Source organism: Macrobrachium nipponense, chromosome 17, assembly GCF_015104395.2.
Source record: "Macrobrachium nipponense isolate FS-2020 chromosome 17, ASM1510439v2, whole genome shotgun sequence".
NCBI lineage: Eukaryota > Metazoa > Arthropoda > Malacostraca > Decapoda > Palaemonidae > Macrobrachium > Macrobrachium nipponense.
This window is the reverse complement of record NC_087210.1, coordinates 83,276,086-83,292,141: the sequence shown is the minus strand read 5'-3', so window position 1 is coordinate 83,292,141 and position 16,056 is coordinate 83,276,086. Positions and strand designations below refer to the sequence as shown.

General features: G+C 37.9%; 1 protein-coding gene across 2 annotated transcripts in view; it reads left to right on the top strand.

Moving 5' to 3' along the window:
• The window catches only part of LOC135196388 (zinc finger protein ush-like), a 591,971-nt gene that overhangs the window by 440,230 nt on the left and 135,685 nt on the right, over positions 1-16,056 (top strand). Inside the window, exon 1 of one of the 2 annotated variants that reach the window (XM_064223187.1) lies at positions 12,520-13,028. The exons of the other annotated variant lie outside the window; for it this stretch is intronic. Coding sequence (XP_064079257.1) covers positions 13,022-13,028 — 7 coding nt within the window. The 5' untranslated portion in view covers positions 12,520-13,021. Of the gene's footprint in view, positions 1-12,519; positions 13,029-16,056 lie in introns of those variants that run through there. 2 annotated transcript variants of the gene reach the window in all.

Here is a 16,056-nt window from a genome sequence, read left to right as displayed (position 1 = left end):
ATGATTAGAATAGGGTGGAAGACTGCTGGTAACGTTTTCACAAGACTTGTGATCTCTCTCTCTCTCTCACACACACACACACACACACACACACACACCTTTTATTTACACCTATTTTCGCCCCCTGATAAGAAGATTGTCAGTTCAGCCGAAAATATTCAGCATTTTATCTGCCCGACCTTTTATTTGCATAATTCCCACTTATTTTTATCCCCTCGTTTTGCGACCGTTGATTTGTTTTGACTTTTGGGGGAGAAGTCGCCGGTTCTGCCTAGTTATCTGCGACGATTGTTTTTCATGAGTCGATTTGCATCCCGAGTTTAAAAAAAAAAAAAAAAAAAAAAAAAAAAAAGGCGAGAAGTCCGATGTAAATCAGGGTTATGTTACGTCTCGTCTTCAATTTGAAAGTGATGCTGGTGATCTCGTTGCATAAAAGGAACATTGGTCGGCTTCCTTAATGTATTCAGCATGCTCCTGAGGTCTCTCTCTCTCTCTCTCTCTCTGTAAGGTAAGGTCTCTCACTTTATTTACAAGTATTTTACCCCGCTACGACGAAGCTGTGGCTACAATAAAGTGGAGGACTGCATATTACATTTTCACAACGCTTGTAAATTCTCTCTCTCTCTCTCTCTCTCTAAATAACCACTGAAATAAAAAATAAAATGCATAAATACATACACAGCCTCAAGACTGCTTTATCTCTCTCTCTCTCTCTCTCTCTCTCTCTCTATATATATATATATATATATATATATATATAAAAAACCACCTGACAAAAATTAAAACGCATCATCAAATGCACAGCCTCAAGACTCTCTCTCTCTCTCTCTCTCTCTCTCTCTCTCTCTCTCTCTGACGTCACTTTTACTTTATCGGACTCCTAGATCTCGGGAAAAGGAAGAGCTGCCTTTCTTTGTCAGCTGCCTTGATGATTGATTTGAGGTGATTGGCGTCCCCCGCAATCATCACAATATTATAGCTAATCTTCCACTACCAGCTGTGGGAGAAGTGGAAAAAAGAGAGGAATATTTCCCCGTTAGGTGAGAATACTAGAGAGACAGAGGGAGAGAGAGAGAGAGAGAGAGAGAATGGGCTGCTCAGGACTAATAATTATTAGTTGACGTGTGGAGAGGAATTTTATTCTTCATAGTTTGATAAATAAATCAGTAGTGGTTCTCAACCTTTTTTGTTTGACCCACGCACCCTTTTACCATATGTCAGAAAGTCATTCCCCTTCCCCTATCCCCTACCCCCCCCCCCTCCTACCCCTTCCAAAATTCTGCCGCAAAAGGTGAATTTCTAAATAATATACAAGACATTACCAACACAAACACACAAAAGCCATCGAAGAGAAATCCCCTGCTCTCTCTCTCTCTCTCTGTAGTGCGGACCGATGCGCATTGCGTTTTGTGTGGTCTTTGAGCCAGTTTGAGCCCGCCAATTTGTGGACAAAATCCTCTTCCTCCTCCCCAACTCAAATTTCCTCCTCGGGAGGAATTCTCCCCGTCGTTGAAAACCACCGATTTTGACGATGTTTACGACCAAGGGACTTTATATTTACATTATTTAGTTAATAATCACCCAGATTTTTAAAATAATGAATTGATCAACTTTACCTTTAATTCCTCATATGGCATGAGGCATTAATTTATTCAATGTAAATAATCCCTTAGGAAAGAAACAAACACCATACAAACAATCAAACAAACTAACGAATTCCCTTCTTTCCTCCCAATCGGCAATTTATTGATATGTGTATACTAAGGCTTTGGGAAAGAAAATTCCCGAAAAAAAAGCAGAGGAAAGAAAAAAACAATACGACGACACTTAAAGAAGCCGCAGACCCGCATTCTGAAAGGTGGAGAAGGTTATTCGAATCTGGAAACATGGAGTGTGTAGAATACCAAAGCTTGGTTTGCAAGTGGGAATAGCTGGCACGCCTAATATTTATTTCGTGCTGCTTTGGAAATAATTTTTTATATTTTTATATTTTTTAGCAATTTTCTTTATATCCATTGACACGTGATATATATATATATATATATATATATATATATATATATATACACATACATATATAAAAAATTTAATGTATATTGTAATATATATATGTATATATATAACTATATATTTATATATAAATGTATATTGTATATATATTTTATATATATATAATATATATATTTATTTAAATCTATATATATGTATTTTATATATACAATATACATTTGATATATATATATATATATATATATATATATATTCTTTTTTTTCAGAATAAAGTCATCTGATAGCAGTGATATCAAAGTTATTATGAGATGTTTAGTCAGTTTTCGGGAAGCAATGAATTCACCCACTATGGAGTCAATGTAACCTTTGCATCCATAACTCGCGTCTCGTTCCATGTACGGTTGTAATAACCGGATAATTCCGTTATTTCGTTAGGTTTCAGAGTGAAAGATGGACGGCGTGAATGAGGCACGTGTCTTTCAAAGGTGTTTCGACCACTGTAGACTAGAAGTAATTTTCCGAGTGATGGCTGAAGGTAATGACGTTGTTCCCGGAAAGTGATTCATGTTACATCTGCTGCGTCTTACCTGTTATATCTTATCTTGCACTGTATATTACACACACACACACACACACACACACACACACACACACACACATATATATATATATTATATAAAATAATATCTATATTATATATTTATGATATTATATATAAAGATGTATTACTATTTTTAACACCATATGTATGTGTGAATTATCACATCCCTGTGATTCATATACATGCGTTAAGCAACAAATGTCCTCTAATATCCAATTAGTATATTTTAATATATGTTAACAGAAGGGGATATTTTAGTTGATAATAATTTCGTCCTCTCGTGGATTCGAACCAGCGCACAGAGGAGAAATCGGGACCAGTGAGGTTACAGACTCTGCCAATATATATGAAAATATATTCATTCCGAAGTAGGGCGAATTGCATTGGACATTGAAGGACATTTTGTAGCTTAATGCAGATTATATATATATATATATATATATATATATATATATATATATATATATATATACTATATATAGAAGTAATCCATTCATGCTGAAGTTTGTATTTGGTGTAATATCTTGACTGGTTTTCTGTTGCAGTAGTGTAAGAACATTTAGAAACGATTTTTGATTCTAGTGTTATATCTTTTTTCTCTTTAATTGAATACACGTAAATGTTTTTAGGTCTTCTGAATGTTATGTTGCTTTATGTTTAATGAGAGACACTGTTTACAAGAGGGAGTATTTGGCATCAGAGAGAGAGAGAGAGAGAGAGAGAGAGAGAGAGAGAGAGAGAGAGAGCGAGCGCGCAAAACCATAAGAAAAAGTTGATTTTAGTATGAACTGAATGAAGACGCAAGCTAAGAATGATAATGTGGAGAGAGAGAAAGAGAGAGAGAGAGAGAGAGGGTGTTCAGAGATAGCAATCAGCAATCATCTCCAATCCAGCGGTTCTCATAATCTGAGTTCCTAAAATCTTAGCACGCACCTGACGACGAGAAGTTCTGTAGAACGTAGTTAAGGTAGCCCGCGGGGACCTTTTCTCTCTCTCTCTCTCTCTCTCTCTCTCTCTCTCTCTCTATTCGCACCTAGTAATCACCTTTCTCTCTTCGCTCACTTTATCGTTTCTGATCTGGCGGTTATTTTTTTTTTTTTTATCAAGCTGCTTTGTTGTCATTTTTTTGTACATATTCTGTATTTGTGTTTTGTAGCCATTACCAGATCTCTCTCTCTCTCTCTCTCTCTCTGATACCATACGTATGTTTCGTCTCCATTCGGTCTGTGGTCAATCGTTACCATTTCACACAGTTTTAGCTCTCTCTCTCTCTCTCTCTCTCTCTCTCTCAGATTCTTTTCCTCTGCCGTTTTATCCGTCTGTTATTTGTCTCTCCTTCATCTGTCTGTTTATTTAATTTACTATTATCCCTCTTCCATTCTCTCTCTCACCCATTCGTCCATCGTTTCTCTGTTTTCTCTGACCTTCTCAGTAATTATCCGTTCGTTATTGGTTTTTCTCCCGTTACTTATCTTTATGCCGTTGGTATATACTTCCGTTCTTATTTCTCTCTTATCTGTTCTTTATCGTCGTTATCTGTTCGTAATAATACGGCACTCATTATCAAGATACAGCAGACGAGATAAGCCCTTCCTTTACGGAACTCTTGTTTACATTTTTGTAAGGTGAATGTCCCGTATTGAAAAATAGAAGTAGTTTTTTTTTTCTTTTTTTTTTTGTTACGTGATTGATTTTGACCGTCGCTCTCTCTCTCATGTATGTAATGCATCTATTTTCAATTCTCTCTCTCGCTGAGTCAGGACGCAATTTTTGTGTGTTGACCTGAATGATTTTATTCTCTCTCTCTCTCTCTCTCTCTCTCTCTCTCTCTCGCACATTTTTCGCCTCACTTTTGACGTATGTTATTCTATGAATATCCAAGGAAGGGAATCTTTGTTGTTGAAGAAGACGGGTGAGAGGTTGGAGGGGGGAGGGTTTGGGACCCTATCCCTACCATATGGGCGTGGGGGATGGGATGGGAATAGGATACCTTAGCCTTCCTCCCCACTCCCTTCCTCTACCCTTCCTCCTCCTCCTCCTCCTCCTCCCCTGGGGCTATGTAGGGTTTGGGAAAGGGTCCAGGAGGAGAGGGAACATATTCAATATCGGGCTGTGTGTGTGTGTGGACTTGAGCGATAACGACTGACTAATATTGTTATATGCACCCGGCCATGATATTGTCGCCTGTAAATACTGATATAAGAGGGTCAGGTCGACCTCCATTCCCTGTCAGACTTGGGCCACTTTTGACCTCCTTCCTCTTCTTCTTCTTCGTCGTCTTCTTCTTCTCGTGGAATTCGGAATTTGAGCACTTTGATTTTTTTTTTATTATGTCGATAAGAGCTATATATATAATATATATATATATATATATATATATATATATATATATATATATATATATATATATAGTATATATGTTTTTCCTATGTTACTATAATATATAATGATAAATATTACACCTTAGATTGCCCTTCGTTTAAGGTGATCAATAAAAAGCGACTGATTGGCACCGATCGATATATATATATATATATATAGATATATATATTATCTATATATATATATATATATATATATATATATATATATATATTCATATTGGTATATTGTCTTTTACTCCACCTGATTAACATAGTATTAGCACAAGAACAGATTATCATTATGTCCACAATCTGTGGCCTTATCTTTCGTACGTGACCAGTCAAGAAAGTTTGACGTGTGGAGCGATTTGGAGCGGAGTGTGGCTCCGCGTGAGAGCTGTTTTGGCTCCACGTAACGGCCTCTCAGCCTCCGAGGCCAGGAGCCAATATTTGCATTAAGAATATCAGCTGTTAAAATGGCCAGTGTTGGTATTGATTATCTTAATTTCTTATTGATCTTATCGCGTTAATGGTATTCCTCAAGATTGCTGAATCTCCTCTGATTATTCCGTTTGAAAATCAATACAGTACGAGAAGCTTAGGTTTGTTAATGTAATATGTATGTATGTGTATATATGTATATATATACTATATATATATATTATATATATATATATATATTATATGTATGCGTGGTGTATTTAATCACAGATCTTGTATAAACATACCATCGCTGCCCCTTAGTTTACGCACGGAAGAATAACCTTTCGATGTTAACTTACACATTTAATCCTTTTTTATTTATCTAGCGTTGCAGTTCCTCTTATAATAATAATAATAATAATAAATAATAATAATATAATAATAGTTTTCTCCTCAAACTGTAATATGGCCCCTCATCGATTTGTCATTATATTTGTTTAAAATTGGTTCCAGAGGGCAGGTAAGTTGCAGATTGAAGTCACTGGGAATTGGAAAGCTTTTATTAGTTGTCGTCATAGGGTTTTCAATTTGCAGTTCACCAAGAAGCGCCAACACTCTTTTGCAAAAGCGCGGGGTCTACTTACCTCATTGAAAGCGTATCCAGATATTTGTTTCTAGTCAGGAGGAACTTAACTTACATCATTTCGAATTTACAAATTTAAGTTTTGTGTTTACAGCTTTTTATTTATAGAAGTTAGCTTCTTGTTTGTATAGCGTTTTATAGAAGTCATATGTCTTGTTTGTAAAACGTTATATAGAAGCTATATGTCTTGTTTGCACAGCGATTTATAGAAGTTATACTTCTTGTTTCTTTTCCCAGAATCGTCGACACTTTGTATTGTTGATATTTTAAGAAATTTTGTAAAAAAAAGAAAAAAAAAAAGTTTTGATCGAGGAACGATCCGCGCTCATCATCGGCGATCACAAAGTGCCCCGCTAGTGACTGCGAACGAATAAGCGAGACCATTCATCGCCTCGTTTAACCCACCCCCCCCCCTACCCCCCTCCCCCCCCAAAACCCCCCCCCAAAAAAAAAAAGATGAAGAACCTTCGTTGGTGTCAGTCTTGCCTGCCTTCCCTTCACCCTCACTAACGCCACACCGCCACCTTTATGTCATCCTTCACTGTGTAGGAAGTGGTTGGTGGGTGGGTAGTACGCGTATGTGTGTGTGTGTGTGTGTGTATTCGGAGTGCATGTGTGCGTGTGCGTGCGTGCGTGTGTGTGTGTGTGTGTGAGCGAACTGGGGTGCGTTTTTATCTTAGGTGGTTCCAGCTACGGGACTGTCAGCCTGAGTCGCACAGATACCGACACCTTTGTTGACCCCTCCCCTTATTGACTCTCCCCTCACTTCTCCCCTCCCTGCTCCCCTCCCCTCTATTCCCCCCCTCCTTCCCCTCCTCTCTCTCCTCTCCTCTGCGCTCTCTTCTCTCCTCTCTCTCTTTTTGAGCCCTCCCCATCCACATCCTTCATCTGTGATACCCCCCCCCCTCTCCCATTCCCTCCCTCACTACTGTCCTCCTCCTCCTCCTCCTCCTCCTCCTCCTCCTCCTCCTCCTCCTCCTCCTCCTCCTCCTCCCAGTGTCATATCTCGTTTCTCCATATTCTTTCTTATAATCTGCGAGCCTTTGATTTCTGTGGGAGAGGAGAGAGTGTTAATGGATATGGTTTTGTTGGGGGTTTCCATTCGTTGTTTTCGGAAAGCGTTTGTTTCTTTCTATATCTGCAACTCGCTACTGAATTATTCGTATAAATACTCGAGAAATATTGTATGGTCAAATCTAAACTTATAATCTGAGATGATTATTACGTACACAGCAAACTAAACTGTCAGTAAGAATTTGGTTTTAGATCAAGTCACACACACACACACACACACACACAAAGCAAAATAAACTGTCAGTAAGGATGTGGTCTTAGATCAAGTCACACACGCACACACTCTCATCCGTGATTTTAAGAAGAACCACTTCGTCAGATTTTTTTTTTGATTGACGTCAACGACCTTTGCAAGCGTGACGTCACGTTGATATATTTCCCAGTGCGATTGACATGTTTTCGTAAGTCGTCGTATTTGTTGTTAGCTGTTCTATATCGTCCTCCAGTTGTTTTATTTCCGAACTTAGAGAAATTAGGGGCGTAATCAAGCTGATTTTACTTAAGAGTTTTTAACAGCATTAGTTCTAGAACTGTAGAGTCGTAACAGTCGACTCTCTTATCTCTCTCTTTTTTTATTTTTTTTATTGCAGTTGTACAGTACTGCCATTCTTTTTTTAATAAGTGGGAGATCTTTCTGTATTTCCCTTTACTTCTTCTTACATCTTCCTAATGAACACATTAATATTCTTTGGAAGTTTGAATTTCAAGTCAGCGGCTCCCTTTGGTGGGCTTGTTCCATATGAAGAGTTGCATCTACTGAATAATAATAATAATAATAATAATAATAATAATAATAAACGTATAAGATTGCCTGATGTAAATGTCTCACTTCAGAAAGTTCTAGAGGTGTCAAGAGAGCAAGAGAAGATAAAAAGTAGATAACTAATCTTTAACCTACGTAAGAAAAATTAACTGACTCTCTCTCTCTCTCTCTCTCTCTCTCTCTCTCTCTCTCTGTATGTGTGTGTGTGTGTGTGTGTGTGTCACTGCCACTATTGAGTTGAACTGTTGATAAGTTCTGTCAGCCGTAGATAAGGAGCGAAGGCAAGGACCGGATATATAATCCGGTTAGTGATGAATGATACCAACGGTCTCATTTTATATATATATATCAACAGTCTCATATATATATATATATATATATATATATATATATATATATATATATATATATATTCTATATGTATATATATATTTATGTATATGTGTGTGAGTGTGTGTTATTTTTATGTATATATAAATATTTATAAATAATATACATAGTAAAATATATGTAATACACATAACACACACACTTATATACACATATAATGGTTATTGAGTGTGATTTCTATGTTGCATTGATCGCGAAAAATCAACAACATGCAATATTCCTGTCGACGTTAAGTCGTAGTGTGTGTGTGTTTTTTTTTTTTTTTTTTTTTTTTTTTTTTTTTAGTCAGTCAGTCATACTTCGTACAGTTTTTGTAAGATGCCATTTCAATGGGCAGTTTGGGTCATTTGCCCCCCGTTATCAGTTGCCATAACGAAGATACTAGTTAACCGATATCATTTCCAATTATCTCCAGGTGCTCCTATCTGTCTTCCCCACTTTTGTCCAATTGTTGATAATATCTTCCACCCCCTCGTCAGGTGAGGTGTTGATTTCTGCTCATCAGGTATCTCGTGTGTTCTGGTATATTCCTCATCTGTTCTCAGATATTGGTATCTTCCCCCTCAGATGATGGTATCTTCCCATCTTCCCCTCAGATGCTAGTTTCTTCCCATCTTACCCTCAGATGCTGGTTTCTTCCCATCTTCCCCTCAGATGCTGGTTTCTTCCCATTTTACCCCCAGATGTTGGTACTTCCCATCTTCCCCTCAGATGCTAGTTTCTTCCAATCTTACCCTCAGATGTTGGTACTTCCCATCTTCCCCTCAGATCCTGGTTTCTTCCCATCTTCCCCTCAGATGTTGGTATCTTCCCAACTCACCTCAGATGTTGGTATCTTCCCATCTCTTGATACAAGTTAGATATCTTCCCTTACTTTTTTGTTTTCTTAATTGGGAAGATCAACTATTGCAAGATGAAAGTTGATCGCTTTAGCATTGCAAGATGCATTGCTATTTCATGGGAAGATCAGTTGCCATTTCATGAAGAAACCAAAAAGCTGCTGCATTGCATGGGAAGAACAGGTGTTTTTGCATGAAATGTCTGTAAGTAATGTACAGTGAAAATCAAGTAGTAGTACCTCCTGTATATAGAGCTAAGAATTTTGATTGCAAGAGAAGATTCAATTCGTTATCCGTGATCAGTTCAAGTATTGATGCTGAAGAAGATTAAGGTGCTTGAAAATTAAACTAATTACTTCTCTTTCTCGTGGAAACTCGCTTCGTTGCTCTCTCTCTCCTCATTTTTTTTTTAAGAACTCGATCTTACCAGGATTTGAAGGGATACGTATTTCGCGACACTTATCTTATTCTGCTGTTTTGTCTTAAGGTAAAGTACATTTATTATGTTACAAAAAATAATAAAATTGGGCCAAAAATCAGTTGTTTTATACTTGGTTTAAATCTCTGTAGTGTAACTGTGGTTTTGACTTTGGTAACACTACTTAATATTTAGTTTAATATATATATATATATATATATATATATAAAGCTACAAATGTCCTTTAATATCCAATTCCCTCTACCTCGGAATTAATATATTTACGTATATGTTAACAGAAGGGGACTTTTTTTAACTGATGATAATTTCATCCTCTCGTGGATCGAACCAGCACACTGGAGAATCGGAATTTCAGTGAAGTTACCGACTCGGCCAACAAGTGAGGTATCAATTCCGAGGTAGGGCGAATTGGATATTGAAGGACATTTGTAGCTTAATACTTGTATATGAATCACGGTGATGTGATAAAAATTCATGTATATAGTATATACGTCTCTCTCTCTCTCCGTCAGTCTTTTTTTCATTCTTATCCCCTCCCCTCCCTCTTCGATAACCTCCGTCCGTCCTTCCTTGCTATACCCATGGCTCCTTTTCTAATCTTTCCCCGGTCTCTTATCTTCCCCGTTTCCCCATTTTCTCTCTCCCCCAAATCGGTTATCAGGCCCTTTTCTCCTGCTCCCGCATTCGTTATCTGAGCTCCTGTGTGTGTGGTGTGTGTGTGTGTGTGTGTATGTTATCGCCTCAGATAATCTTCTTCTTCTTCCTCCTCCTCCTCCCTTCTCCCTTCTTCTGTGGGCAGGATTTTCCACCGCTCTGCTGTTATTTCCCTCCTCCTCTCTCTCTCTCTCTCTCTCAGCTCCCCAATTATCTTATTTTCCCTTACCCCTCTTTCCCTTCATTCATATCCTCCCCGTTTCGGTTCGCATTCTCTCTCTCTCGTCTGGATGCCAGTTGAAAGTTGTATTCATATATTAAGATTTTAAGGCCGTTACGAGGTATGGTTACTGGAAAGGAGAAATAAAAGGTTCTGGGATTTTGACAGAGAGAGAGAGAGAGAGAGAGAGAGAGAGAGCTATATTAAGTTATATCGTTCTAGTTTTCCTGTCTGCGTTTCCTTTCTGTGTAAATTATTGAAAATAATGCGTAACGCATAGAACCATTGTCTACATTGTCTAGTAATATACGCTTGCCTAATTCAATGTTTGTCCCGTTTCATATTTCGAGGATCGAAATTATATATGTTCCGTTCTAATGTACAAGATTTTCTGTTCAAATCTGTATTCTTGCCTTCATTCACAGTACACACACAGTGCACCCGCGCTTGTGTATTAATTATTAAAGTTAACTATTCAGCTGGAAATTCTACAACACAAGAAACAGATTTGAACAGGTCTTGCCTTCCAAGGATGGTATATTTAATTACAACAAAACATATGATTTTGATTTCCCAATTATGAATCCAGCTAAATTTTTTCAAACCCATCAGAGATATAATTTGCAGTATACACTTCAGACATAATATTCTCACCAGCTTCTCATAATGATAACCGTCCGGCTAAATATCATAACGTTTTTGGGGGTGGGCCACCGGAAGCGAAACCCGATAATCCTAGTTTGCATATCCGGGTAACTCGATTCGGCTCCTCCACCCCCCAATCCCCCTTTTCGTCTTGGGAGGTACTATTGTACAGAAATACGAGAGTGGACATCGATCTCTTGCCTAGTGGGAGATATCAGTCTTTTACATTCGATGCTAAGCTCTTAGGAATTATAGTCCGTCGCTGTGGCTTGTCCTTTAGGCTGGCTAATAGACATGAAGGTGAGCTATTATTATTGGTCAGGGAAACAGCTTTGGTATTTATTTCAGGTGCTGTAGGTTTTTTATTTTGTCAGACACATGGGCTGAAGTTCTAGTTTACATGTCGTCTCGACTTTCTGATCTGAACTTCCGAAAGACAGGCAAATAAACATTATGTTAGCTGTTAGTCAGACATAGTCTTACATTTTTACCTCAGGGTTGCCAAAATTCTTCTCGGAATGACACATACCTGTCCATTCCAGGAATAAGAGGATGTTATGCAAAATTCTTTCTCTGTAATCAATCAAGATTCCAAATTTGATGTTATTCAAAATTTCTTCTCTGGAATCAATCAAAATTCCAAATCAGATGTTATTCAGAATTTCTGCTCTGGAATCAATCAAGATTCCAAAGTTGATGTTATTCAAAATTTCTTCTCTGGAATCAATCAAGATTCCAAATTTGATGTTATTCAAAATTCTTCTCTGGAATCAATCAAGATTCCAAATTTGATATTAATCAAAATTTCTTCTCTGAAATCAATCAAGATTCCAAACTTGATGTTATTCAAAATTTCAGAAGCTCTGGAATCAATCAAAATTCCAAATCTGATGTTATTCAAAATTTCTTCTCTGGAATCAATCAAGATTCCAAATTTGATGTTATGCAAAATTTCTTCTCTGGAATCAATCAAGATTCCAATGTTCCTCTTGGAAGTCATTGCGATGGCATTATCGTCCTTTTTATATCTTAATGACTGATGTAAAGTATTGTTAGCTATATGCAGAAGATATTTTTGAGAGACTGCACGAAGCCAAGCAGTGTGTAACGTCAATGTTATTATTTGCTTCAGGATATGATTAAGTAGTCATTGCGTACTTTGTAGGTTTTACGAAGGGGAAAATCAGAGCCGGACACACGAGGATAGAACGAGGGGAGGAATTAAGAGAGAGAGAGAGAGAGAGAGAGAGGAGAGAGGTGGGGGTGGCGCCAGGTAGGAGGGGGTAGGAGAAAGAGAGAGGTGGGGGTTGGCGCCAGGTAGGAGGGGTAGGAGAAAGAGAGAGAGAGAGAGTGAGAGAGGGGGAGGGGGAGGGGGAGGCGATGATACCGAGCTAGCGAGAGCGGCCCAGCGCCACAGTGAGGGGAGCGGACACGACACGAGGGTATACACACACACTCACACAGTAGCCAAGAAGGCAGATAGATGATGGCCAGCCTAGCTGCCGTGCGCTGGGATCCCCTGTGCTGTGCTGTGCTGGTTTTGCACCGAAGATTGGCGCAGTGCTGCTCCGTCCGTCGTCGGTGGAGTGAGTGACTGAGGACGTCGCCGCGTTTTTCTGTCATTGGTCCTCCTCCTCCTCCTCCTCCTCCTCCTCAGGTCTCCTGCTTCAGTAGCGGTGTAGAGAGGGAGAGAGAGATCCTCGGCGCGAAGAGCGTGGTTGTGGGATTGTTTTTGTTTTGACACTGTTGGAAGGTGCGTTAGAGTTTTGTGACAAGTTTTTTCTATTACCGTTGCGTTCCTGCTTTAGTATTATTTCTTTTAAATAGTTATTTCAATAGTGGCTGACTCTCCTGAGTGCATTTGTTGTCATTGTGACTTCTCATATATATATATTTTCATGGTGGAGAAAGTGCTGGCGAATAGTTTGTCAAAGGCTCGACATTCTTGAGTGTTTACATGAGAGGTGAGTATTCTTAAGAACTTGTTAGTTTATTGAAAGATAACCGCACGTGGTTTTGTTACCGAATTGATTCATTTTTTGTTTCAGCGCTTAGAAGTAAAGACAGTGTGAGTATTCTCATACAACTTCATTGGAGAAGTTCATTGACATCAATGGCTTGTGTTGTCTTAGCTGTATTTCTCAAGCAGAGGTTTGCTGTTGTTTTTGCTGTAGATATTGTATATTTACGACTGATTACGAGCGTAAATCATGTCTTGTGTTTTCGTTTTTACTCGTAAACGTTCCTTTTTGTCAACACTGAAATATTTAGTAAACTTTATTCCTTGGATGTTTGTATTTCACTTGTAATGTTTTGGTTGTTTTCAATGAAATTGTTCACGACTTAGCAGTGACAGAAACATTTACTCATCAGGTAAATTTGGTGTCATTCTGTTTACTTCAGGTAAAAACATAACTTTGGGATATGATGTTGACATTTTCTAATGTATTCTGTGAAGATAGACTATTTTCTCTATAGAATATTAATTTTTATATGTCTTCTTTTACCAAGAATTGAAATTTAATTGTAGTCAGTCATCAGCATCTCATGAGGCGGAGAGAGTAAGCTCCTAAATTTCTCGTGCACGTGCTTCTCAGTGCATTCGACATGCGCGCGCACGCGTGCGTGCGCACACTTGTACCCAGAAGTGGCCAGAAGTACGCATAGGACAGATGAATTTTTTTTCTTCTTCTTCTTTTTTGACGGATGGTTCCAGTAACGACAGTTTCCGTAGATCATTCCAACTCGGGTGTTCCATCACATGTTCCAGGTACGATTTTCATCTGGGAATATTCCAAATCGCATTTCATCAGAGTGTCGCCAGTTCTTTGAATAACTCAATTATCGCGACGTTGCATCGCGTAGATTGCGATCATCCCGATGTGCGGTAGATTATTTTGCGATAGATCATTTTACGAATAGATTATTTTACGATAGATTATTTTACGAATAGATTATTTTACGATAGACTATTTTACGATAGGCTTTTTGCATCGGGTTTTATCGTCGCAGGTGATCCAGTCATGAAATTGTACTCAGATCATCCGATGGAATCTCGTTGGGTCTTATGTTGGACGATTCCCAGTCCATTTTACATTTTCAGTACAGTTGACCTGAAGGGGGTGGGGGTTTTGGGTTGGTGGGGGGGGGGGCGGTTGATCTCGGTCAAGTAAAAGATGTTAGGGTGTTTGTCAAACTTATTATTTTGTCTCTGTTATATCTTTATATCTCAAGGCCAAGGTTTATCGTAGGAGGTTTGTTATGTAAATACCGTGTTAATGGGGACGCTAGATTTCTGTAGATAACGTAGAAAGGCTATTTGAAAATATGAATACAGTGAAACTGTAAAAGTAAAATCGTATGAAGCATATGTATAAATTTACTAACATTGCTTGCGTTCGTGCCGAACGATTACGCAAGCATTGCTTGTGATATGTCAGCCTTGGACTGTGCTTGCGGTATGCAATACTAATCTTATCATTATTGCGAGTATGGAAGCGTGAGTATTCAGGAATTAAACTTTAAGAAGTAAAAATATTCAGAAATTTAACGCATGGAAGCTTAAGTATTCAGAAATTTAACTTCTAGAAATAAAAGTATTCAGAAATTTAACTTATAGAGGTAAAAGTATTCAGGTATTTCACTTAAGAAGTAAAAGTATTCAGAAACTTAACTTACAGAAGTAAAAGTGTTCAGAAACTTAAATTAAGGAAGTAGGAGTATTCAAACATTTTACTTATAGAAGTAAAAGTATTCAGAAATTTAACTTACAGTAGTAAAAGTATTCAGAAATATAACTTCATAGACGTAAAAGTATTCAGAAATTCACCTCCCTGCTTACACATTTGTCTTCTGTCAAAATCGGTAACAACTTCTACAAACACCGTAACTTCACTGAGGCGCAAATGGAAGTTTCCAGAATATTTCATTTTCTCTGGATGTTGATTGAAGTTTCATTTCTGCAACCCTGCTTTAATATATATATATATATATATATATATATATATATATATAATATATATATATATATATATATATAAAGAATATGTGACTGATTATATTTTACCAATAGATACAGTAACTAGGAGTTCGCTATATGATATTACAGTATATTCTTTTAACATGTATTGTAAACATACTGAAACAGGATTTTTCGAAGATACAATCGATATCTTTTCTTCAGTAAATTCACTCAAAATGTTTTTAGACATTTGTAACCCGTGAAGTACAGATTGTATGTCTTAACTTCGTTTATTTAATTGGGTCAGTCCATTCAGAATATTGTTGTTTCTTTAAACAGGATGTAAGGTTTTATCCAACACTACACGGGAAAATAAACTTTACAACTAGAGTTCGTAAGGTTATGGTTAAAATGACTAAAAAGAAATTAAATATCTCTCTGCTTTCAGGGCCAGATACGTTGGCAAGAAATTGTACGATAATTTCGTATACTTGGTTCTTAATTGAAACACCTACAGGTGCTCCCATTAGATGGGAAAGAGATTCTACCTGTACGACACAACCTCTCTCTCTCTCTCTCCCTCTCTCTCTCCAGGTACACCATTAAATGTAAAAAGATTCTTCTCTCTCTCTCTCTCTCTCTCTCTCTCTCTCTCTCTCTCTCTCTCTCTCTCGTAAAAACAGTATAGTCGATTTCTGTTTTATTGACGCAAATTGATTCTCTCCCTCTCTCTGTACAGGTGCACCATTATGTAGATGTAAAGAGACTACCTGAAAATCATCTCTCTCTCTCTCTCTCTCTCTCTCTCTCTCTCTCTCTCTCTCTCTCTCTCTCTCTCTCTCTGTACAGATACACCATTAGATGTAGAGATTCTACTTCAAAGCCACCCTCTCTCTCTCTCTCTCTCTCTCTCTCTCTCTCTCTCTCTCTCTCTCTCTCTCTCTCTCTCTCTCTCCCCGCGGGACTTGCAGAATCACCACTGGATATCGCTTAGAACATTTCACAATCTATCCATCATTCCAAACTCATCT